At 37.5% G+C, this 26,885-nt stretch overlaps 2 protein-coding genes across 2 annotated transcripts in view; one reads left to right on the forward strand and one right to left on the reverse strand.

Annotated features, from left to right (window-relative positions):
- Positions 1 to 26,289, forward strand: part of LOC134815344 (uncharacterized) — a 40,010-nt gene extending 13,721 nt beyond the window's left edge. The window contains exons 2-6 of the mRNA XM_063823868.1: positions 21,264 to 21,384; positions 21,764 to 21,826; positions 22,047 to 22,137; positions 23,173 to 23,240; positions 24,189 to 26,289. Of these exons, the coding sequence (XP_063679938.1) occupies positions 21,306 to 21,384; positions 21,764 to 21,826; positions 22,047 to 22,137; positions 23,173 to 23,240; positions 24,189 to 24,328 (441 nt within the window). The 5' untranslated portion in view covers positions 21,264 to 21,305 and the 3' untranslated portion in view covers positions 24,329 to 26,289. The remainder of the gene's footprint in view (positions 1 to 21,263; positions 21,385 to 21,763; positions 21,827 to 22,046; positions 22,138 to 23,172; positions 23,241 to 24,188) is intronic.
- Positions 71 to 26,885, reverse strand: part of LOC134815342 (ubiquitin-like modifier-activating enzyme ATG7) — a 78,935-nt gene continuing 52,120 nt past the window's right edge. The window contains exon 2 of the mRNA XM_063823864.1: positions 71 to 2,187. Coding sequence (XP_063679934.1) covers positions 90 to 2,156 — 2,067 coding nt within the window. The 5' untranslated portion in view covers positions 2,157 to 2,187 and the 3' untranslated portion in view covers positions 71 to 89. The remainder of the gene's footprint in view (positions 2,188 to 26,885) is intronic.

A 26,885-nucleotide genomic window follows, 5' to 3' on the forward strand; every position in this document is an offset into this window, starting at 1 on the left:
ATTAAGTAAATTCAAATCGATTGAATTTATAATTTAAGTAAATTATTGTGGTCAAGAATCTAACGAAGACATCATAGCAATTCAAAATTTCAAAGGTTATCCATATCGAGAATACCGTTGAAAAGTACATGGATCTTTCTTTGAACATTCTGAAGGGTGGAATTAAAAACTGCATTCCATTCAGGTGCTTCTCTCACTTTCAACTGTTTTCTCATAAGTCTTAAGAGCTCCTTAACAAGACTGATGTTTCCATACTTAATCAGGTCGGTGATATATTCATCAACCTTATCAGCATCAACTTGAAACGGCTCAGGACTTTCGCACCAGTTTTTAATGATATTTTTCACGTCTGCAGGGTTCTTGTGACCAAGAAACTCAGGGACAGGGCATTGGAAGGTTTTGCAGACTGGAACATTCTTCTGCTTCACAGATTTTTTACTCACATTCGTAGTGTTTGATATTACAGGGCTGGCTTCTTTGAGTTTGCTCATTTGCACACCAACTCCACGGAGATCCTCAGGATTCAAAGTCATGCTGTTAACAAGAGACATAACTTTGGAGTGAATAACCTTCCCACTATTTGTAGCGTTTGCTATATTGACAGACTTACTAACATTGTCACATATTCCATGCCCCATATATTTAATTGGTTCGACCGCAGCATTTTCAGACCTTTCTTTCATTTTCAAAGTAACCAAAGAGCCGACAACGTTTTCATTCTTCATCCGTTTTTCTAATTCGTCACACAAATTAAGCAAAAATGTTTCAAATTGTTTGATTGTTTCTAGTCTTATTCCGTAGTTTATCTCAACTGAAATACTTTTTCTTTCATGCTTCAAAACAAGATCCCTAGAATCTCTTCCTCTACAGTAATTGTATACCGTTTCACCAGTTTTTGGACCCAGCAGCTCAGACAACTCTGACTTTGTCTTGGTCAAGAGGTCCCCACAAAGTTTGTAAGACTTTGATTCCAACTTGTGGAATGTTGAGCTTCCGATACCCGGGAGATCTTGAAGAGGCTGTGATTTAATATAATCTAAAACAGAGCTCTCAGAATAACATAAGTATTGTCCGTTTGGTTTCCCTGCCCTGGTAGCCATTCTGGCGACTAATTTATTTGGACCAATACCTGCAGATACAGTACAACTAATAGCTGAATGTATTTCAGTTCGCAATTCTTGAACCCAGCCTTTTATTGCAGCTTCATCAGTAACATCAACAAGCTCTACAATATCTACAAATGCTTCATCGCAACTAACAACTTCAACATAAGGTGTCTTTTCAACAAGAATTCGGTATAGCTCATTGCTAGCTTTGTGATAAGCATCAAATTCGTAGGGAACTGCAATTATATTGGGACAAAGCTTAAGAGCTTTTCCAAGGAACATCCCATTTTTGACACCAAATTCTCTTGCTTCATAACTGCAACTGGATATCTCTGCATATGAATCTGAATTTTCATTAGGCTTAGCATGGGTAACACAGACAGGTTTTCCCCTTAAATGAAGCCTTGTTCGAAGTGAGATTGAAACAAAGAAACAATCAATATCAATGTGCAGTATAACTGAAGAAGTCTGCGATTTATTTATGGGAATATATGAGGGATGGTATTGGTTTTGAAGCTTGGAAACTTTTTGTCTTAATTCAGAAACCGATGTTGACAAATGATGAAGGCGAGAGTTGCTGTAAAACTCGCCAACAAAGTCATGACTGGTGGTTTCTGGTATGATTTTTGATGCATTCTTAATAGGATATACTTCAACTCTTGATGTCATCATGTCTCTGATATTTTCAGAAGTTCTATACAATATATACTTAGCTTCGGATAACCTTGATTGAGCAGCATCACAATCAACTATCCATTGAGGAGTCACAATCATATCATTTTTCCACAGCTTTACTTTAAAATCGGGCAGATTAGAAGCAATTATGTGAGTCACATGCGTTTTGCTGAAAAACATTGTCACACTACCACCATTTCGTAACACTATCTCTTTCAGGACAGATGATGGGGGATTGGTGAAGCCTGTTATGTAAATTGAAACACCTTTAAATATATTGGAAATCCTTCCAGTGTCAAGCAAAAATTTTTGATTTGAGTTCTGATCACCCTCTTTCTGCTTCTTCAAGTCCATATAGTCATTGAAGCTTCCCATAATATTGCTGTGCTGGTAAGCGAATTTGAACCTAAAGCAGAATTTCAATTAATGGGAAATACAAAACTATATTAGCTTTAAAATGATACATCACAAGATCTCTCAATAAAGTTGAATCCAGAATGCTTCAATCAAAAATGTAAAAGCAGACTGTTCAATTAACCATCTGCATATTGAATCTTCATACGGAACCACTTTAGATGCAGTGATCTGAGGAATGATTTTGTGGGTCAAATTAATCCCTTTACGAAGCAGTCAAGCTATCCTCTGATCAAAATTAATGATAAGCAACTATAGGGATGAACCTAATAAAACTTCCCAGTGGAAAAAAGGGGGACCCCCAACCCATGTAGCTGAGACACCCCACAGCAAGTAGACCAAAGTGGCTCATGCTTGTGGGTTGGAATACAGATTTATAAAACGCTTCTTTGCCACACAAGGATGAAACCAAAGATAATCGTTATGTTTCTCTTTATTACTGACATAACTGGCTCCCTCAATTCTTACTAAAACTTCATTAGAAACATTCCAAAAAAAAGCAATCATTTGTAATACTTTTAGAAATCATATCTTTCTTAAATCCTTCTAATTTAATTTTAAAGCCTAAAACTGTCACAGAGTTCGTGACGTCCGGATGGAGTTTGTTCCAATATGGAATAACTCGCTCCGGGAGAAAAGACTTCCGGATATTCTTGATTTTAGTTACACTTCTACTACATCTGTTGCTTGAAACAAGATTAAGACCGATTAAGACCTTCTATGAGTTCCCCATGCGACATATTCGCCGCTCTGCCAGTGTCGTCACGGCTGTAAGGAAGAGTACCCACCTCATCAATCAGACGGGTAAACCGCCTCTGGACGCTCTCCAGAACAGTCCCCCAACTTCCATGAGCCGCGGGTGGATTCCACAATTATAAACAATACTCAAAATGAGGTCTTATTAAAGCTTTATATAAAGCAATCATAACAACTTTTTCTCTAATAAATAAATTCCTTACAATCCAACAAATCATACGATTTGCCTTAGAGATACACGCTTTGATCTGTTCGTTCCAAAGCAGGGGGCTATGGTAATAACCCCCAAATCTTTTACCTGTGCAGATACTTCAAGTTCTATACCATTAACCTTATAATTTAAAATAGGATTGTAGTTTAAATCAATATGCACTACTTTGGTCGTGATTAATGTGATTAATCATAATTGTTTTATAATCGTATAGTTTAATTCCCCCCCAGATCATTTATTGAAAATAAGGAAAACAAAATTTTAAATATTCAATATCAAAAGGCTCGCGCTATATCTTCACCAAAACACGAAAGCACATCTAATTTGATACGCACGAAATAGTTTTATAATTTAGTTTTGCACGCGAAGTTGACGTATATTTGGAACAAATATTTTACGAGTTTCACCTGTTAAGTAAAATTTAGGTTTAAAATTTTACTAAGGCGCCCATTGAGTTTTTTAGCAACACTCATGTGTCATGGTTTAGCCTGTCATTCCATCACAACTTCAATGTTATAAACTCTATTTGCCTTAGGTCCCCAGCTAAGCGTTGAGTTTCTATTGTACGGATAAAAGGTATCGCCCAAACGCCCTTCTATCCCTAATTTAATTTGGGCTTTTATATAACGTTAAACGAAAATCATAGATCAGCATGGGCAAGTTTGGTTATAAAATATGTTGCACATGCACCCATTTATTTCGTGTAATTCAAAATTTTAATTCGATTACTATATTGTATATATACTGGGTGCCAAAGGATGAACTGCGCATCGAATAATATTTTTCGCCATATCATGCCACGGAATTGTGTATTGTAGGTTAACAATTAAATTGATGGATGTTACTCGTCTAAATTTCTGCTAATCTGCGCTTGCCGCTTTCTTCTTGAAAGGCAAGTGTTACGAAGTTAACAATTGACAAAGATTAAGTTACAACATACAAACAAAATGTTCGAATAAAAAGGGTTGTCATCAAGTAATTAAACAAATAGTTTAAATGTTTAATATATTGATATTTTTTTAATTGTAACCTTTTATTGATCGCTCACTCTATTTGACAATTGACATCTACGATTAAACGATTGTGAGTTATGACGGACTTAACTGTATGGGTCAACTACTGAAACTGTATTGTATACTATCTTAATCATTATATACAATTTTACGGACGAAATGATCCCAGGGGGGACTCCCAACACACCGCTTCGGCGGGTAGTTGATGCACTGATCACATGATGATGATGATGATGATGAAAATCTTAAAATAACTGGCTGCAATGAGCATTTTATTAACAATAAATAGTAAAGATCAAAACTTCAATTTCCAAAAGACTAATAATTTTAAATACCTACCTAACAAAATTACACCCCATTAAAACGTTATAAAACATCAGTAATTTAGTACAAAACTAAAGAAAACTGATCACAAGCAAGAGCCACTGCACTTTGGTCAACTTGCTGTGAGGTGTCTCAGCTACATGGGTTGAGGGTCCCCCCTTTAAAAAAATTATACTGGACATGATCAGATGACGAATTATCTTAAGCAGCAGTTAGTCACTTTATACCTCCACTTAGAACTTGATTAGTCATGAACAATAGAATCATCAAAAACCAATACAACAAAACATCTTGATCAATAAATGCCTGGCAGCACCAGCAACCAGACATCGGCCGTGTACCTTTTTCGACTCAACAGAGTCCCTGATGGACTTTTGTTTAATTTTTAAAATAATTGGACCAACCTTTCTTTCTCGAAATGTATCCTACAGTACTTCATTATAATATTAAGATAAAGCAAATGTGAAGATATTACTACGAAATAGATTTATACCAAATTGTTCATGATATTAATTAACCATGTTGATGGTTTTAGATTTTGTATGTTGTAAGTATTTTAATGTGAAGCGTTTACTCCTCCCCTCAGCAAGACAGTTAGATTAATGATAATAATTTTCAAATGACGTAGTATATTATATAACAGTTAATAATTAATATATGGATAAAAATATTCAATGTTGTACTAGAGCGTATTCTAGACCAGGGGTCCACAGGGGTCCGGAAAAGCCGTACTTGGGTCTTTATCCTTGTCACTAGTCTTAATTGGATTCAGTTTACACAAAACATGAACATTTACAACTTAGACGTACACATTGACAGCTTAAAAAGTATAAAATAATACGTGAGTGTGCGGCTTGGGCCGCGCCGCATGCAACACCTGCTAACCAATGAACATGGTTTGAAAGACCATCAAAACCGAGTCAAAAACATAGAAGACCATTGTAAAGGAGAACTAAGTGAAGATGTAAGTGGTGTCAAAAAGGCTATTAAAGACCTTCAGAAACAAATCACAGATCTTTCCACCAAAGGTCTTGTCTCATCTACTGCTCCCAAGCTTGACACTGAGAAATTGATACATGATATCATAGACCAGCTTGATGAACATACTCGGCAGGAACCGCATATTTCTCTTGAACTGAAGGGAATCAAGCAGTCTCTAGACCAACTATCTTCCCAACAGACGACAATTCCTCATGATCAGCCATCATCTGGTTCTGCATTAAATGATAAGCACCTTCTATCAAAGACCACCTTTAAACATGAGGAAAAACCTGTGGTAGACACCGTGGAAGAATTCATCGACAGTGATGCTGAATCAGACCTTCTCCAATACTGCGAATCTCTTCAGTTCAGTCAGGAGAATGGGCATTCAGTATGTTCTTTTGGAGAGAAGTACAAGTATAGCGGATCCAGAGATGAGAATAAGAAAACCGTGGAGATCCCTGATAAAATTGCTGCACTTGTCCTGAAAATCAATGAGGAGTTCTGTGCAGAAGGAAACCCTGTAATGAATAGCGTGTTGATCAACCGCTATGAAGAAGGCGAGGGTTATCTGCCTGAACATTCAGACAATGAACCGGTGATACATCCAGAGTCTAGCATATTGACTCTTTCCATTGGAGGTGAATGCAAAGTCCTCTTTACTGAAATGAACAACCCAGTTCACACGCACAAGTGTACTCCAAGATCAGTTTACAGGATGACCAGAAGGAGTCAGGCTCACTACAAGCACTCTATCCAGAAGGGGTCAGTCACTGGTGCAGTACGATATAGTTTCACCTTCAGATCAATAGATGGAAAGAATCGTGCCAGTACTTGTATCTTCTCTGATTCAAATGGAGCAGGTATGAAATTTGGAGAGGATCACAAAAGGAGCTTTGGTAAGTGGCTGCCTGGTCGGAATGTTTGGACTCCTACAATAGATGACATTAACCCATATCTTGCATGTGGATACAAGAACATTGTTATTATGTGTGGTATAAATGATGTTAGAAGACCATCTGTTAAATCTCAGCGTGAAATTTTTGCTATATTTAGTCATCTAGAATTCAAGATTGAGCAAATTCAAGAGGCCAATCCAACTGCCCAAGTATTTCTTTGTCCTCTTTTACCAACTCGAAATGCTGATTTAAATAGGAAAGTTCTTTACTTTATAGAACTTATTCGTCGTGAGCTACTCCCCAAAAACTTTGGTGTCCAGTTCGTTGATGGCTTTGATGACTTCCTTGACAATAACACTGGCTTACTTTGCCTAACCTTGTCCAGGGAGTTTGACAGATATGGCCGAACGGATTACCTGCACCTTAATTGGAAGGGAGTGGCCAAACTTGCTACTTTAATCCGTAATACTGTCCTTGTTAGGATGCATGGAGGGACTGATAGGAGGAAGAGGGGGAGGAGGGACGGTAAGGTTGGTTCAACACTTTATTCTCATGCCGCCGGAGGACAGCCTCATGTTGAAGGCTATCAGCCTCCAGCATGAATGTTCTTAAAAAAGAGGTCTGTGCCCACTGTCTAAAAAGTATTTACTTAGGTCAATCTATAATTGAATGCTACCACTGTAATTGTCCCATTCACTCTAGATGTTTTAACACCAGTGACAAACAAAATAAAAAAGTTGACTTGTACTGCAATAATTGTATCCACCTAGCAGTAAACCGTTATAACCCATTTAAGCTTCTGAATGATGACAATGATGACAACACTGATGCAGATGATGTAATACGTAAAATCTCTGAGGTACTTGAAAGCTGTGACTCATATTCTGTAAAAGACATAAACCGCACCTTTGCTAACAAACTTTGACTCGCTGGCAATTGAAATAGCTAGGTTTACTAACAAATTCTCTGTAATTGGTCTTGCTGAAACGAATGTAGGCCCTGAAATGAAAAACTTGTACGAACTCACAGGCTATGAGAGCTTCTATCAAGATACCTTCGACTGGAAAGTAAAAGGCTCAGGAGTAGCTCTATATGTCCTGAACTCCTTCAATGCTGTCAAAAATAACAACCTTTCACAAGTAACAGAAAATCTAGAAACCCTCTTTGTAACTATAGGTAGTCTAGGAAATTCTACTTCTATAGGAGTAATATACCGCCCTCCAAGTGGCAATGCTGAGCAAGCTCTCCAAGAACTGTCGTCAATACTTGATAAAGCACCAAAACATACACACATTGCAGGTGATTTTAACATTAATCTCCATGATAGTAACCACAGTAGCATTATTGCACAGTATGAAGATGTCCTATTTAGTAGAGGCTTCTTTCCATTGATATCATTAGCAACTCATGAAAAGCCTGGATGTAATGCCTCGTGCATCGACAACATCATTACAAATGACCTAGACTCTGTTACTGCCTCTGGAGTCATAACTGATCACATATCTCATCACCTCCCTATATTTACAATATTTGACTGGGAAATTAGCAAGACCAAAAATATTCATAAGCACACTCAATATTATGACTATTGTAAATCAAACACTGATAAATTTGCTGAAGTCTTGGGTAACAAACTAGACAATGAACCAATTATAGATTTTACTAACTTTCATGATATCTTTAAAAACAGCATTGACGAAACCTGCAAACTAGCTGTACCCAAAACCACTAAGCGCACTATCCAGAACAACCCATGGATTACTGGCGGGATTATAGCCTCAGTAAACCACTGCCATGGGCTGTATGATGACTGGGCGAAAGTCAGGAAAGTTAAGTGTAAACAAGGCGAAACTGACACAAAAGGGGGCACATGCCTGTGTTCTATCTGCTGTAATAAAAGAAACCGTTATGATGACTACAAAGAATATAGAAAGGCTCTAAAAAAGGTTCGTAAAAAAGCTGTATCTGAATATTATTCTGACAAGTTTCTTGAAACTCAGGGAAATTCCAAGAAAACCTGGGAACTGATAAATAAAATTCGTGGCAAACAGAAACGTGATATCAGACCTATATTTACCATAGACAATGAAAAGATAACTGATCGCAGAGTTATAGCTAATGAATTCAATAAGTATTTTGTATCCCTAGCATCTAACCTTAATGCAGCCTACACAGAACTAGGAGAGATACAAATAAATCAGCTTCCAAGTTTCTGTGACTTCTTACCTAAATCGAATACAGCTAATATATATCTACATGACTGCTCACCTGAGGAGGTGGCTAAGATCATATCGGAACTTAAGAATGGCAAGGCTAGCGACATACCAGTACATATAGTAAAGGCAGTATCAGGCAAAATTAGCCCACTACTATCGGTATTGTACAACGAATGTATGCAACAGGGATTTTTTCCAGACGACCTAAAAGTAGGTAAAATAAGTCCAATATATAAGAAAGAAAATGCTGAGCTTCTTGAAAATTACAGGCCTATCTCAACCTTAGCGATATTCGGTAAAATACTTGAAAAAATCATATTCTCCAGGCTTTACAGTTTCTTTCAGTCGCAAGGATTATTATATGAAAATCAATATGGCTTTAGAAAAAATCACTCGACAAGCCATGCACTCAACTTCTCTGTCGACTACATTGAAAAATCTTTAAGAGATAAAAATCACGTACTAGGCATCTTCATTGATTTAAGTAAAGCTTTTGACACAATCTGTCATGATAAACTGCTTAAAAAACTGAATGATTATGGAATTCGAGGGACTGCAAATAAATTGATAGCCAGTTACCTTTCTAATAGACAGCAATATGTTTCAGTACTTGGAGAAGAATCCGAAAAACTGTCTGTAATATTTGGTGTTCCTCAGGGGTCAGTATTAGGTCCCTTGCTTTTCATTATCTACATCAATGAAATATACAGAGTATCAGACCTAGGTAAGTTTATACTTTTTGCCGATGACACCAACATATTTGTTGTAGATAAATGTATAAAAACACTTTACTGCAAAGCTAATAAAATTCTTAAACTTGTTCATCAGTATATGAAGAGTAACTTGCTGCATATCAACATAAAGAAATGTTGTTATATCCACTTTAAGCCGAACTGTAGAAATGAACCAGATTCAAACACCAATGAATTAGAACTGACACTAAATAATATAGTAATTAAAAAGGTGGAGGAAACTAAGTTTCTTGGAGTCATTATTGACCAAAAACTGAACTGGGATGCTCACTTAAGAGCGTTAAACCGTAAATTGAAATGTGAGATAGGTAGACTATGTGGAATTAGACGCTGTGTACCTAAAAAACTATATAAGGACCTGTACCACACCCTTTTTGAATCACACCTATGTTATGGAATATCTGTTTGGGGAGGTGTATCAAATAATAAACTAGAAGCCATATTTAAAACACAAAAGAAATGCATAAGAATTCTCTTTGGTGATAATGATGCATACTTCAATAAGTTCAAAACATGTGCCAGAGTAAGGCCTATCACTAGGGATAAGACCGGTAAAGTTATCAAGCAGATGTTAGGCAAAGATTTCTTTGAACTAGAACACAGTAAACCAATCTGTAACGAGTATAACTTCCTGACTGTCCACAATCTTCATAAGTTGCACTGTTTACTGGAAATGTTTAAAATTAATAAGTTCCAATCACCAGTCTCAATGTTCTCTTTATTCAACAGGTCACCAAGACGAGACAACTACTTCATCCCACCCACTCCATCCTCACTATTCATCTATCAATCAACTAGTATTTGGAATCACTGCCGTAAGTCAACAAGTGAAATAGACTTCTCCACTCCCATCAGTATATTCAAGAATAATCTTAAGAAATCTTTGTTAGAACTACAATCTAAATATGACCGACAACTTTGGTGCAGTTACAACTTTGATGCAAATGAATTATCATTGAAATAGGTTGATTTAGTAAACATAATCATATGAGTAAACCACGGTGTTATTGCAAAAAACCATGACAAGGGTATCAGACCTATATTAATCTAAGAGACGACACAAAACGAATCATCATACAACAAATTTTAAAATCCTGCGGCACAGGATCCTGTTGTTTTCCTACTCTACCTCTCCCAAACCCCTCTCTCCTTCTCCTCTCTTCAGGTTTATTCTTCAATTTAAAAAAAAAATTAGATAGCAGATATATTTTCTTTTAAATGAAGTAATGGCATTATACATTGTTTGTTATCGTATGTATGTTGTGTATAGTGTTTGCTGACTGGGTATATGCTATATATTTTGGGGCTCACGACGTCTCGTCCCATGGGTGGAGTTGTAGGCTGAGTATGTGTTCAAATCTCCTTACTTCGTATGGTGAAACATTGAAAGGTTTGCCTTAGCCTTTGGGACGAGTGTTTGCCCACCGGGGATCCAAATATATGATTATCATGGACATTACTTTGACACATAAACTAATCAAACGACTTTAATGATTCCAGAAAATTTTACTAACTGCATTTAGCTAGTTTATAGTAAATACACACGATCGCAGAATAGAGGAGCACAATTGGGTTCCTTGTTCTGCGACTGTGTTTCCTCGGTGGGCCGACAGGTTTTTGTTGTGTAGTAGTGCTGGGGAAAAAAACGCTTTAACTATCAATGAGAGTACAAATTTTTAATTCTTGACCTTAGTGCCACAGTTTCTGTGGTAAAAACAAATTTATAGTTAAACGTTATATATTGTAGAAGGGCATGATTTACTCACATCACTAAGCATCTGGATGGATAATTAGCACACAAAGATAAACTGACCTTTAAACATGACCACCAGCTATACCACGTAACCATAGCTCCGAAATAAATAAATTGCTCTACATAGAAACATCTGGCCTGATCCTATCACATTGTGGTCCCCAGGGGTTCGGTAAAGCCCTTACAGGCAACTGGGTCCTTTTACCAGCCACAATAAAATTGATCATGCCAGTACTGTCATAAACTGTAACCAACCATTTAAAAATTAGATATCTTTTGCTAAATTTTAAATTTTAAGTCATAGAGCAATCTTCTCAATTTTAAAATTTTTAAGAATTATATTTTACCCTAACTATGATGTGGTGGCATTTCATACTTAACTAAATTTCAACTTTGAAAGTAAATAGATTATTAGTGACAACAAAATTATAGTTTAAGACATCCATTCTGCATTGTGTTTCCAATATTAGAATTTATGATATGTATTGATTGAATAATTGGTAATAAATTTAACTTTTGTTTTATTAAAAACTTTTGTTTTATTAATTTATTTGGAGGACTTCGCCGATTCGACGCGCCGCGCGAACTAGCATTCTTGCTTTGCATCGTCAATCGTCGATCTTTGCTCTGCTTCGCAGAGCAACGATCTCGATGGGTTGACATCGTCAACCAAGAATTTATGCGCCCAGGGGCTGAAGTACGCTTGTTTATAAATTAATGAAATGTTGCATTGTAAATATTATTATATAATATTAAATAAATAGTAAATATTATTATATTATAAATAGTAAATATTATCACAATGCTGGCAAGCATTACCGTCGCCCTTATATTCACAATACTATTTACCCCCTATACTATTATATCCCCTTTATTGTTTTCCAGGCATTAAGACTTTTTCGAAAGTAGTTCAGCAGATACATTTAAGTTCAAAACATTCTAATTCAATGTTAAAGATGACAGGAATAAGAAATAGTTATATGGAGGTTTTTAAGAAATTTGCGCAAAATACGCGCCAGCATGTTATACGAAATTAGGTAAAAAACCCAAAATCGCCATATTCAGGTGCCTTAAAAACCATGTTAAAATTGAGTTAGAGATCTGAAACTTTGCAGGGCGTCTAGACCTTGTCCAAGTCGACAGTAAAAAAAATTTCATGTTTCAGGAGTATCGGGAAGTGGGTTTTCTGGAACCCCTGTTTTACAACAGATTGTCGTGAAGTATAGTATAGTGGTATAGACGCTTTTTGCAGTCAATTGTAGCCTACATTTAAGTGTCCGTAGATTCAAAAGTATAAAAGATACAGTCATTTAGAACCACAGGTTTTAAAGATAATCGTTTATACTTTAGTTTACTTTATATTAAAAAATAATTTATCATCATCATCATCACTTGATGACGTCATCAATTTAAGTGTTTTTAAAACTTGATTTTTGACAAAACAACAACTTTTCAAATCGATTTTACACCATTAAAGAGTAATTTTACTCAAAATCTGAGGACATTTTCATCTTAGATAATTGTTCAAGCATTCTAAAAATCTACCGGAAAAGTTTCCTACCTTACTCCTTCATAAAGATATTTGCTATTGAAGTTAGTGCTTTTTTGAAGAATAATTTTATAAAAACACAAAAGTTGTGAATTAGTATTCTCTGGTGTTGGGCCATCTGCATCCCTTGGGTTGTGGAGCTCAATTTTGCTTCTTAAAGGTGTAAATTGTGTTATAGGCTAGTTTTAAAGTTAAAAATCGAAAAGTTGCACACGTGGGGACACGCCCAAATTGATTTAAAATAGCTAAAATCACTAAAAATTTTGATTTTCACGATTTTTATCAACTTTGGAGTCCCGTTGTGATCCAAGTTCTTTTTGAAATCTTCTGAAACTTTGCATGCTTATCAAACTATATATTAAATACCACTATGCAAAAATTTACGGTGATTCAATATTGTATGCGCACGCAACGTCCGCTCAAAGTTTGCACGTGCGAAAGGTGAGAATTTTGCTCATTCGTGATTTCGAATATATTCTGCTTTCCACGATATTTAAATGGCATTATATATGAATTTAATGCCAACTTGAATGAGTAAAAAGTGCCATATTCAGTCGGTTATCGACAGATATACCTAACTAAACACAAGGAAACGTTTTCAAAGGCAAAATTTCGAAATCGTCGAAATTACCTCCTTGTTAATGAAGTTTCGACTAGCTGTGTAAATTATCCTGACATTATAATCAAAAAGAGATGATATTTGACCAAAACCCATAATCATGGGTAGAGTGTTTTTTTTTTTTTTTTTTTTTTGAGAGGCTGGGCCATGATAGCCCACGAGAGGATAGCATTGAGATGCTCTGCCTACCTCTGGGGTGTGGCAACCTTGGGGAAGGTTGCCGGTGAGATCAGAGTGATTGATGGAGGGTGGTGTAGGATGTTATATGAGTCAAAATGATACGCTTAAATGCCAGCTGGGTTTGGAAGAGTAAAACGAGACGAGACAGCATATGAGATAATACTTTAAGTCACCCCGGTCTGATCCAGCTCTTCCGGCACAATTAAGCGTTTGGTGCGGTTTGTGAAATTGACAATTGTGGTGATGTGTTGGTTGTCGAATATGTCATTGACAGAGAGGTAGTAGTCCTGGAAATATTGACCTCTAATTTGGGCAATAGCCGGACACTGTCCAAGGAAGTGTGAGACAGTTTCCTCTCCGTCCCCGCACATAGGACAAGCACTGGTGTTTGATTTGCAAATGGTGTGAAGGTGTTTATTTAGGCCGCAGTGACCCGTGATGAGGTGAACTGCAGTTCTGTAATCTTGTCTGTTGTTGCTGAGTGTAGTGTTGAGGTTTTTGATGATTTTGGCATGCTTGTGGCCGAGTGTCAGTTTGGTGTGTCTGGGACCGTCAGTTGACCAAGTTTCATGATTCAGTCTGTTGACTTTGTTGTCGATTTGACGCTTGATGTAGGATTGTGGAATTGGACACCTCAAAGTGGATTCGCTGATAGTGCCAAGCTTGGCCAGCTCATCTGCTTTTTCGTTCCCCCACAATCCGATGTGTGCGGCAATCCATCGTATATCTAGCGTGTTGTTGGATCCGAGTGAATTAAGAGAGTCGTAACAGTCTCTTGTAGTTCTACTCCGCGTTGAAAGTGCAGAGAGAGCTTGAATAGATGATAGACTGTCAGACCATATGATGATGTGTGTGTTGGTATATGTAGATAGATATTTGCAAGCTTCAATGATAGCGGTGAGCTCTGTTTGGTATACAGTGCAATAATCAGGGAGCTTGAATGATCTTTCTTCAAGGGTGGTGTTATTGTTGTCAGTTGTGATGATATAGCCAGCCCCGCATCCTGAGTCTGTGAGTGACCCGTCAGTGTAGCAGGTGATCGTTTCACTGGTAATGTTGTCGATGGTGTTTTGAAGTGAATTTCTATATTCAGTGGTATCGGCTCCAGGAGTTGTGACGGTGAAGTGCCGTCCCAGCATCATGGTTGGTGTAGTTAGGTCTCTCGTTGCTCTAGGTGGGATAATGAGGTCTGCCATGAATTGTTTGTTGATAGTGGTATGATTTTTGATAGTTCCCTTCCTGAAAGCGATAGTTTCAAGAGTGAGGCTGCCATAAGCTTGTAGCCTGGTTGCACCCTTTGCTGCTTCGCCTTGCAGGAACAGTATGATGTCAGAAGTGTCGGTGAGGTGATTCAATGCGATAAAAGGTGTGCTTGGCATGGCACCAGACATCATTCTGAGTGCCAATGCCTGAACACGTTTGAGTTTCTTCGCGTTATAGTCCGTTTGAGTGGCCCTGATCCATATACTACAGCAGTAGGATAGGATTGGACGGATGACAGCCGTGTACATCCATTTGCATGTTTTGGGGCTCATACCCCATGTGGGGCCGACAGCTCTTCGACATTGCATGAGGGATGCCGTGGCTTTTTTGGTGGTGTTGATGATATGTTCATTGAAGTTGAGTTTACTGTCCAAGGTCACTCCTAGAAATTTAGCAGACTTGGAAAGACCTATAATGTTGTTGCCAACTGTTATAGGTCTTAGAGTCCACTTACTATTCCAGGTAAACATGACTATCTGAGTTTTAAGGGCGCTAATAGATAGCTCTTTGGTTCTGCACCAATTTTCTATCGTTTTAATAGTTTTGCATGTTCGGTCCCAGATGATGTCTAAATCATCCCCTTCCGCTAGAGACAACAGATCATCCGCAAAGGCTTGCAGGTAACCCGGGATGTCTTTTGCGGTAAAGGAAAGGAGATCGTCGACTACCAGGTTCCAGAGAAAAGGAGAGAGAATGCCTCCTTGGGGGCAACCTCGCCTGATCCGTACCCTTCTCGACTTATCCTTATGATTTAGTGTGATGAATCGATTGGTTACCATGTTGATGATCCATTGTGCTGTAGCCAAGTCCACTTTCGTGGCCTTGACTGCTTCAGAGATAGCCTTGAACGAGACATTGTCGAAGGCGCCCTCTATATCTAGAAAGACACCTAGGACATATCCTTTCTTGGCTATTCTGCGCTCAATGGTGTGAGTAACTTTATGAAGTGCCGCTTCTGTGGAGCAGCCCTTCTTAAAGCCGAATTGTCGTTTGTTGATATCATTAGCTATGTTGAGGTCATGTTGCATATGCCATAAGATCACTTTCTCCTGCAACTTTAACATCACAGGCGAAAGAGTGATCGTTCGAAATGACTTAGCTTTGTTGTAGTCAGTTTTTCCAGGCTTAGGGAGAAAGATTCCAAGAGAGTCCCTCCACAAAGTTGGGATGTGTTGCGTTTCATGGTTTTTTGTCATAATGTTTTTTGTTATGTCTTTGATATGAGCCCAGGCTTTCTGGAATATGATAGGTTTAAGAGTGTCAGGTCCTGCAGCCTTCAAGGGATCGAAGGATAGGAGAGCCTTTTCGATTCTTTCAGGGCTGTAGATTTTGTCTAGTAAGTCTGTGGAGATGGGTAAGGGGCAGAGAGGCGGAACTGGCGGATCAGTGACACTCTCCCTGAAGTGGGTTTGTGTCATGACCTCCAGTGTCTCCTCTGCGTTTTTGGTGAGTTCGCCATTTGGTTTATAAACGGCTTCAAGTTTGTTATTGGTGTCAGTACAGGTTTTCAGAATCTTGTTCATCCTGCCAGATTCCTTAACCGATTCAGTGTCTGCGCAGAATTTCCGCCACGCATTGCGCTGGGAGTTCGACAGGATCTTGTTGTATTGCTTATTGCTTTCTCTAAGAGCGAGCCATGAAGCATCAGTTTTGATTCGACGAGCTGTGATGAGTTTGCGTCTTATACCCCTCTGTGCTTCCTCAACTTCTCGAGTTAGCCAGGGTGGTTTTCGGACAGCGCTGGAGATGTAAGTAATGGGACATGCCTCCTCGAAGGCCGTTCGGAGAGCAGTATTAATGGTGTTAACTTTGTGATCAATGTCGTGTGGTGTGTTAACGCATGTGTTGTGGAGATCATTGTTGTTGTAAAGAATCTCGTCAAATTTCGCCCAGTCAGTGTTCTTGACTAGGCGTATTTGTCTTGGTTCTTTTTTGGGACCAGAAGTAATGTCGAACATGATATATCTGTGATCGGAGTTTGAGTAAAGATCACTAACGTGCCAGTTACTGATCAGTTCAGCCCCCTGTTGGTTGGTGATAGTGAGGTCAATGATGGAATTATGACCTCGTGAGTTAAGGAATGTTGGTGTTGAACCTTTGTTGGAGCAGGAGAGCCCTAGCGACGAGAGGAAATCAAGGAGTTCCTCCCCCCTTCTATTGCACAACCTGTTTCCCCAAAGGGTATGTTGGGAATTAGTGTCCGAGCCTATAATAAGCGGTATGTTGTTGTCAATAGCATATTTGGCTAGGGGTGTTGTTTCGTGTGATGGAGCTGGACCATTAATATCCATGTACGAAGCTGCCAGAATGACTTCTGATGAGCTAAGTTGAATTTTAATGGCTACTTGATCCGGGGTTGTGAATTGCGATAGTTCCCAGCTTTTTACAGCTAGGTTTTTGTGTATTACTATGGCGGCACGGGGTCTAATGTCCCCGGCTTTGTAGTAATACTCGGTTAGTTCTTTGCTAATAGGTGGGATAAGGTTTTTGTTATTGGTGTATGGTTCAGTCGCAAGTACAATAGGATTTTTCCTGCCGTGAGTGTTCACCAGCAGGGTTTTCCAAGCGTTGTACTTGCGTTTAAGGTTAATTTGTGTAACAGAGTAATATTCATAATGATTTTTACCTGTTATTTTCGTAGTTTTAGCGGTGGTTTTCCGGCGCTTTGCACCTCTCTGTGTCTTATTTCGTTGTTTGTTGGTGTTCTTGTTGTTGGTGTTTGGGTGGGTAGTGTTGGTTGGATTAGTATTGGTGTTGGGGGTAGTGAGGGTTGCATTAGTATTGGTGTTGGGGACATGGCGTGCAGCATCTGCAGATACCCTCACCGGACGAGTACTAGGACTTTTTGGGTCGGGCACTGTGTCGGGGGGCCGGCCGAAGACGAATAGCAGCAACCAACGTTTCTAGGAGAAAACTGTGTTTCTCTAAGAATGTCTCACCCGAGGGTGAGACATCCACCCATAGAGTGTACCGCTGCCAGTGTCTCTCTTTTCCAAACAAAAGGAAATGATATTAATTTGAGGAACAGTCCGCTAATGCAAATTGATACCGAGAATGAAATCGGTCGCTCGCTTTTTCCATCCGATCACGGCTCACGAATTGTAATAAAGCTTATTGATTTGAAAAAGCGAGCGACCGATTTCATTCTCGGTATCAATTTGCATTAGCGGACTGTTCCTCAAATTAATATCATTTCCTTTTGTTTGGAAAAGAGAGACACTGGCAGCGGTACACTCTACCCATGATTATGGGTTTTGGTCAAATTATATAATATTATTATATAATATTATTATATAATATTATTATAATTATTATTATTAAGAATTGACGATATATTATGATTTATTAATAAATTTTACAAATCTGGCTTTGGATTTAGGTAAAATTTTAATTTATTTTTAAAAACTACGGATAGTTTTTAATTTACTTTGTTGTATAACTATAAACAAAATAATCCTGTTTTCAAGAATGCGCGGCTTTGGCGGCCAGTTATTGATTTATACATAAATTGAACCTTAAATAGAAATGTGGATATATATATATTAAAATTTAAAACTTTCAAAACGGAGGTTTAAATATTATTATATTATGATTGTAAAATAAAGGATAACATTTTAAATTTGTTTCACTAAAAAATTTGTTTTATTAGCTTGATTCAGCTGCACCAAGTTGGAGTGTATCACTGTATCGACAAAAATTAAACGGGGAATTGTTTAGTTTAATTGTTAAATGTTTAAGTCACTTTCGAGGCACATCGACAAAAGCTTATTACGCTATTTTGCTTTTTCTTTTCACGGAGAAATAAGATAGTAGCATGTAATTTGAGCATGTTATTCTCTTTCAAAAGTATTCCAAGTGATTTTTATAAATATAATGCATATATTGAATCTGAAAAAAAATCTGAATTCGATTCATGAAGTTTAAAAGAAGTTACTGCAATGCGCGCAATTTGGGTAATGTGCTTTCGGTGCCTTTACATTATCACTCAATGTTTTATTTTTACACGGAAGGTACTGGGTATAAGGATTTTGTGAACCTTTCTGTATTGGTCCATTTCTTAATCGTGCACTTTTGTTTCCTCTGAGGAGCCCAGTATGAAAAGTTTATATATGCTGTATCGTATAGTAATAATAATATAATGACTTTAATTGATAAAATTGCAAAAGTAAATTTATCCAGTCTTAACACATGTGTCTAAACTGCATTTTTTTACTTACTTACTTACTTACATATTATGTTAACTTTCAGTGAAATTTTTCCAGTGTGAAAACGCTCATTATACAGTTATTTTGTATTTGTTACGTGACTAATCACATGTTATATATATGTTTCAGTCTTCACGTTTTCGATCGGGAATCGTCTTTAAATTATTTTGGGGAATATTTTGACTTGATATAACGACGTCGTCGTAATGTCACAAGTGACTGATCAACCACCTTATTTGATAGTGTTTTTAAAAAGAAAGTATTTATATTTTTAACTTGGGGTGTAAATATTTTTAGGGTTTTTATTTTATAATTTCAGATCTTTCATACTATATGTTACTAAAATGCTCATTGTAGCCTATAATATTTAGATTTTCATCATCATCACGTTGTAGGTCAATTTTGAAAATTAGTCTTAGATGTTTTCTGTGATTAATGTTGAGATGCTCCTATTTCACTGATTGTTTCTAACATTTTGCATCACTCAAGCTACCAAGGCATCATAAGGCTTAATGTTACCTTGATCTTTGTGTGAAGAGGATCTTAATTCCTTATTTGTTGAATGCAGCGTTTCCCAGACCTCACCTTTTGTGTATATTCCCTCGCTTGCAAGTAGTGTTCCCAGAAATTAACAAAAAGTTGGCGCCTTACAAATCCTCGTTATCTTAGAATTTTAATTAAATGCAAGATTTTTTATGTTGTCACTATTTTTTGTCTCAAATAAACCCAGATAATACCTGCAAGCTTCACTCATTCTTTGACTAAATAATAACCATGTTTGCTATTTGATTAAAAGTTATTGATTATAAAATGTAATAATGTTCTACTTAAAAAAACAAAAATGTATTATCATGAACTTGCATATTTGAATAATTGATAACCATTAAGACTAAAATCTGTAACTATTTTTTTAAAAAGTCGTCCAACTTTAAGCAAATATTGGCCTTGATTCCAGTTACTTCATAAATAAATAGGATCTCTAGCTCACCGAAAATTGAGATATCAAGCACGTTAAGAAATCGATATAACACTTAATGCTATACTATAGACTATCGAAGTTAGAAAATTATATTATTGAAAGATCATTGATAAAAAAAGGGGTGGGGAAATCAATGTTTCCCACTCAAGAAGGTCATGATTTATCATCAACCAGAGTCCCACTCCCAAATCATAAATCAATATCCCAATGCAGTGTATAATGATTTAAGAATTAGACTTATAACGTCTAATTTGATCAAGATATCTATTTATAAGTTAGAACTTAGACCTATGGCTGCATGCTTTGGTTTTGGTATTTTTTTGGTAATTGCATTATACAGAATTTAATCATAAATTAGGCTCAAATTATACTAAGCCAATTATCGTGAATGTTATCCCATTTAGTGCTGATTAATATCTTGTCAATTTATTGCTCAACAAAAAAGATAGAATTTGATTATGAACAGAATATATTAAAATCGAAAACATATTCCTTAAGTAGTAAAAAGAGGATAATGATCGTGAGCCACAAAAAGTTTTTGATCAGAACATTTTATAAGTCGGTTTTAATTTATAACCTAGTTTTGTATACTATTTGGTTTTAAGAATTACGTTGTTGATTATATAGGATACCTGCCTAGCCTAGGTCGATCCAGATGAAGTCTGGAACGAGTTAAAGATACTCGTTCCAGATATAGGATACAGTGGCAATCAATACACTTAGTGCTCCCTGTTTAGTTCAAATTATTCTATGTCAACTGAAACAGGATTAAAGATTTAAGCTTAATCGATTTACTTTAGAATCTAAATTTTTATGTCTCTATTTACAGTTGCTTAATTTTAAATAAAGGGGACAAATTAAAGAGTGCACTTTGTAGACAAGTTGTTAGCATATTATGTTCACAATATTGTGTCTCCAGAAGGGGTCATTATTGAATTGTCTACTGCTATCTTCATTCAAAAATGTGTGTGAGCAAACTTACCTAGTTACTTGTCAGTAGCTTTACAGTATGTCCTTTGACTATTCCGAATAGCTAAAAAGTAGCTTTTAAATAGTGATCTGACTGACAATTTAACAAAAAGGTCAAAATAAGAAGTCTAGAAAATTGTTTGGCAGAAAGCTTTCATTTTAAAACTGAATTTGTTAACAAATGCACTGGGTTTTTGTTATCAGATTCATGGTTTTATTGCCAAGAATCTAGCACATGACTTGCTTTTTGGCCATCATTATAATATGCCCCAGTCATGTCAAATCTAATTCCTGGATGTTGCTAAATGTGTTATGCTAAACCGTTATAAAATGTAAAATCATTTGAATTATAAAGAACTTATTGCATATAATGGCCACTAACTTATGATTGAATTTTTTAGCTTTTTATAAATCCGCTATTCTGACAAAAGGACACGTAATATGAGCAGTTTCAACTCTTTGGAGCTATTGTCACAAGCAGCTTCCCTTGTCCAGATGTCAGAGGAGCACGGCAAAAACGGTGAGAATTTAATATTTTAATAGTTGTAAACTATATTTTTATTATTAGGTGATTGTTCATGCCCTCCGATTTCAGAATCATCGTTAACATAAACGTTAATATATACAAAATGACCGTTCAATGGTTTCTGAAAACAGTGAAGGACAAACTATTCAGCGGGCGATGATCTAATATCAAGTTGACTAGATATAAATTTAAGATGCACTTGTAACTCTACTTAACATGATGTCACTAACTTATATTATCACACCGTCGACATGCGTTTTCCTTTTTTGTCACAAGAACATTCACGCCACTCTATATTTAGCCCATTTTCGTTCAGCTTCTACCGCTCACAGTATAATCCCACCATGTACTAACCAGCGCTGACATTTTTCAGGAATGAGCAAGTGTACAATCTGTGGGAACGCCAATAGAACATGCCTCTGCGACAGATTCAAAGGTATGTCCAAAATCCTTTGTGCTTGTTAATTGTTGACGGTTGTAATCCTGTGTTCAACTAATAGGAAAGTACGAGCTGGTGGTGTGAAATGTTTTGTTAAACAACAAGTGCAATGATATCAGGTGATATGCCAATTATACTGTAAAATACCAGTACTCTCAGCCAATATACTACAAACATCTTCAGGTTAGAACTCCAAATGTAACATCCCCTTCTTCAGGTCTCAGTAACCAGAACACCAAATGTATTCAGTCCCAAAACTCTGCTTTCTCTCGCAACATCATCAAGCCAAATCCCATCAAGTACAACATGTGAGTTGTTCTTCTTGTGTTTTCTAGAGATTCCCTAACTTTGTAACCTTCACATGATATTATATATTGTGCTGTCTCTCTCTAGATGTTACCAGTACTTGATTTTGCGTTACATACTCCACAACACACTTAATATGTTAAAGACTGACACATTTACAAAGTGAGTGAACGATAAGATGCTATATCGGATTATCGGGGTAGCAGCATTATGAGTGCTATCAGTATATATATATATATATATATCAGAGGACGACATGCAACATATTATACACATTTGACATTATCATGTCCTGTTGGCAAGGCAGTGTCCGATTTCTCTTCTGCAAATTAGTGTACAGCTCAGGCAAGGAGCACTTTCGAGATATGAAATACACGTGATACTTTCTCTTTTCTAATTACTTTACTACGAGATTTAGCTTAACGCAGTGCACGCGGGGGAGATGATATAGGGTATATTTCTTTATATATTTTATCAAGGGTGGGGATACCCTAGAAGGTCTCTACTCGTGTTGCGCTACACACACCAACTGTATGTAAAATATGTTGAGAATTGCAGGGTGTGTTGTGTGGTATTGCAAATATTTCAAATAAACTACCAGTTATTGGGAGAATTGTCAGAGAATTGCTGCGCCACAGAAACACACACATACCTTGTTCCTTGTAACATGTAACTTTCTGCTATCTCGTGTTAATAATACATAGTACACACACTATCTCTATTCTACACACACTATCTCTATTCTACACACACTATCTCTATTCTACACACACTATCTCTATTCTACACACACTATCTCTATTCTACACACACTATCTCTATTCTACACACACTGTCTCTATTCTACTCACACTATCTCTATTCTACACACACTATCTCTATTCTACACACACTATCTCTATTCTACACACACTATCTCTATTCTACACACACTATCTCTATTCTACACACACTATCTCTATTCTACACACACTATCTCTATTCTACACACACTATCTCTATTCTACACACACTATCTCACACATCCCCTTTTTCAGAACCAACAGAGGACCCTACACAAACACGCCCGGTCAGGATGTGGACGATCACTTCAGGAAATCTCTGGGTTAGTTTCATTGTTAGTTCCATTGTACTATATTTACAACTATTGTACAACTGGACTATTTACAACTGGATCAGTCAGTATATATGTTGCAATCAGTGGTCAGATGTAGAGCGATCATTACCAGTATCTACAAACCCGTGATTTCAGTAGCAGTAGGATAGGTTAAGTAGTTGGAGTATTAGTTTACGTAACAACCTTGTCACTGCATCGCACCGGACTGTAAGTCATGAGTGCTTCATACTAAATAATCTCATCGTCATCAAATATGATACGATAAATTCATTAAGTAATGTGGGATCTTATTAACTTAAACATTAAGTATTACCGGGGCAGCGAACCATTACATTATAACACCGTGCACCACTGTGCTGCATTATTCTGCAGAACTGTCACTAGTCACATTGCTCACAGTGCAAGATCTGTTGACACCGTCGCTAGATTGGTTATGTGAGCTTTTACGGGATAATCCCTGATTAACATCGGCCCCGAGAAAATGAAATGAGATATTTGTAAGAAAGGTACTGGTGTGCGGGGTATCAGCTCATATAATATAGTGAAACACAGTGTGTTGGTATTGGTATTAATTACTGCAGATGGCTTGACTGAGTATGTTTGTGTGTAACGGCTGAAACGTTTAACCATTATCGCGCAATTATGTTAATATGCAAGGGTAATGCGGAAATACTTGAAGGACTCTCACTCTCTCTCTCTCTCCTCTCTCTCTCTCTCTGTCTCGGTGTATTAAAAGTGTTGTAAAATGGGTAAAACTAAAAGCTAAAACTGTGGTGCCCGGAAAATGTATACTAAAAATAGCAACGCGTGTAATAAGTAATTTTAGCCTGGCATTATATTTTTCAATAAGTAATGATCTATAGCTCTCTCTAGCGTCTCAGCCGTGTTAAAATATATCTCAAAAAAGAACATGAATTTAACACCGACGTTTCTCAGGCTCTAAATACGAAGCGCCCCAAAACAGCGACGGTTCCTACACAATCCAGCAACAGAGGAACGCCTCGGTAGAGGACCACTTCACTCGTAGTCTGGGTAAAGGATGGCAGGAGAAACTCCAGATGAAAAGTAAGAGCTAAACAGGATCCCACCTCGCTCTTCTCGTCTAATGTTTATCAGATATTGTGCGGAGAGGTACCGCACACATGATCCAGCACGTGCACGCTCGCGCGCGCGAGACTCACTCGTGCCGTTAGGTGATCAGATAGATTACGCGGTTCAAGATACGCGGTACTTGCGGTCAATTTGCGGTACATGCAGAGGAATTGTGCAGATTACAGACAGAACTATTTTATCGAACTTTCTCGTTAATAATAATTACACTGTTTTATTGTTTGTAATTTATAGCGATTATACTATTATCCGTGTGATGTTGCGGATGTGTTAAATTCGTCGGAAAATTGTATTATGATCTGAGGATATCGGATCCCATGTCTTTGATGAAGGACACGACTGTTGTTAGAGTAAAGAAAACCTACTTCATTGAGTAGAGTACTTCTGGAAAATGATAACTATATTTCTAGGCCGCCACAATATTTCATGACGCTCCTGTGATATACCAACAATTTGAATTTTGTTTCCGGAAACGAAAAATATTTAACTTAATACCAGGTAGCCCAAACACATTACAACTCAATCGCTGATCTCATTCAGTTTCTACTTTTACCAAGATTTCAGGCCCAATTAATATAACCTGTACGTTATTGTACACTGTTCTCCCGGGCTTACACGGAATACTTTGTGGGGGAGTCATCATTTTAACCGCTCCATTTGGAGCACCCACGTTAAGTCAGGTACATTGTCCTGAGTGATCAGCACACCATAGAAGAGCACATAATAGAGAGTGAGAGTAGCAGTGGGTACTCACACCAATACTATTATATGGGGGAGTTGACGGCAGGCTAATGCCCTCTCTTTCTGTCTCTCTCCGCAAACCCGATTATCTCTTTTCCGTGCCCGTCATCAAATGAGCCCCCCACGCTAAAACGATTGTTCACAGGGTAGTTCACGTGTAGTGATGATGGTGAAACTGCCTGGTGGCTGTAGGCGCTTTGAATCATTACCCCGTCATGCGGCTAAGCTGCTTATCACACCACTCTGCGCTCAGTAAAACGAGCAGCTATATTGGGTATTATTACACGTAGTGTTACCCTCCTCTCTCTCTCTCTCTGAGCTGATAACCCGATTGTAGACTCCAGGAGGAGGGGAGAGAACGTTGGTGAATATCCTCTCTACCACACTCCCTCCTAACGATGAGGTGACTGCTTCTCGGACCCCTCCCTTCGCCCCCACGTACTGTATCCGATCTTATTGGCTCCGTATCTATAATAGATACTCCACCTGATATAACTGTATCGATTACTCCTTCATCACAATTGTCCCCGTGCTGAGTGCAGTCAGTTCTATATTTAGAGTATGATTCACGGCTGTAGTAGAGGTTGAAAATAGAACATTAGAACGGAGAGCGCGTGCAGCAGTCTGGATGATCCTTCCCTCCTAAGAATCAAAAGTCTTCTTGTCCCCAGTATTTTGTATCATGGGATGATCAGCAATTCATTTTTTTTCTCCGGAACAACAATTTTATAGAAAGTTAATTACCGGAGGTTAGCCTTTTATTTCTCCGGAACTAAATTATATGTAAAGTTAACTACAGGGAGCGTTGTGACGTAGGGCGGGTATTATTCGCGGTTGAGATCGTGGTAACAGAAATCTCGAGAGATTTTTATGGATACTTGATGAGTGAGAGCTATTTAATTGCAGTAAACGAGTCAATGAACGAGGGTGCAATATTATATCCAGTCCCTTGCAATGTAACGAATGTAACCTGATTAAATTAATTTAATCGATTCTAAAATAGATATTTGTTTTATCGGGTTAAAGTTTTCACGCCAAGGTCCGGCAATGAATTTAAGGAAATGGAATGTCGTAATAATTGTGAAGACCCGTTTTTATTTTCTTTACTGTTTTATCTTAATTTGAAGATGCGTACCAATGGCTAATTATCATCCAATTTTTTTACGAAAGATTGTAATTTTATGAATATGATTGTTTAATTTTGTCTAGAATCATCAAACAAATTAACACCATGCCATTACATAATTGAGAGGTATTCAAATTTCAAAAGTATCCTTATTTACAGCCCAAAATTCAACCAACCACTAGACTGCCTAATCAACCCTTTGATATATAAAACTTAGAATCTGAAAAATTTATGGAATTAATTCCAGCATTCTACAACATTCTATAACTATTATCTGTCGATGCAAGACGTAAGAAAACATGACCTGCTTTTCCTCTGAATATAATAATATTGTGCGCATTTCAATATAAAGGAAGCACCCTGAAGTTGCACTAACAATTGTTGGTATGCGAATCTGTAAATTGTAAGAATGTAAAAAATGTCCCTGGTGCTTTTCTAGTGAACGTGCGTTGAGACCATCGCACAAAGCTCTCTCTCTCTCTCTCTCTCTCTCTCTCTCTCTCTCTCTCTCTCTCTCTCTCTCTCTCTCTCTCTCTCTCTCTCTCTCTCTCTCTCTCTCTCTCTCTCTCTCTCTCTCTCTCTCTCTCTCTCTCTCTCTCTCTCTCTCACTCTCTCTCTCTCTCTGATCTCTCTCTCTCTCTCACTCTCTCTCTGAT

Source organism: Bolinopsis microptera, chromosome 5, assembly GCF_026151205.1.
Source record: "Bolinopsis microptera isolate Bmic1 chromosome 5, MBARI_Bmic_1.0, whole genome shotgun sequence".
NCBI classification, from domain to species: Eukaryota; Metazoa; Ctenophora; class Tentaculata; order Lobata; family Bolinopsidae; genus Bolinopsis; species Bolinopsis microptera.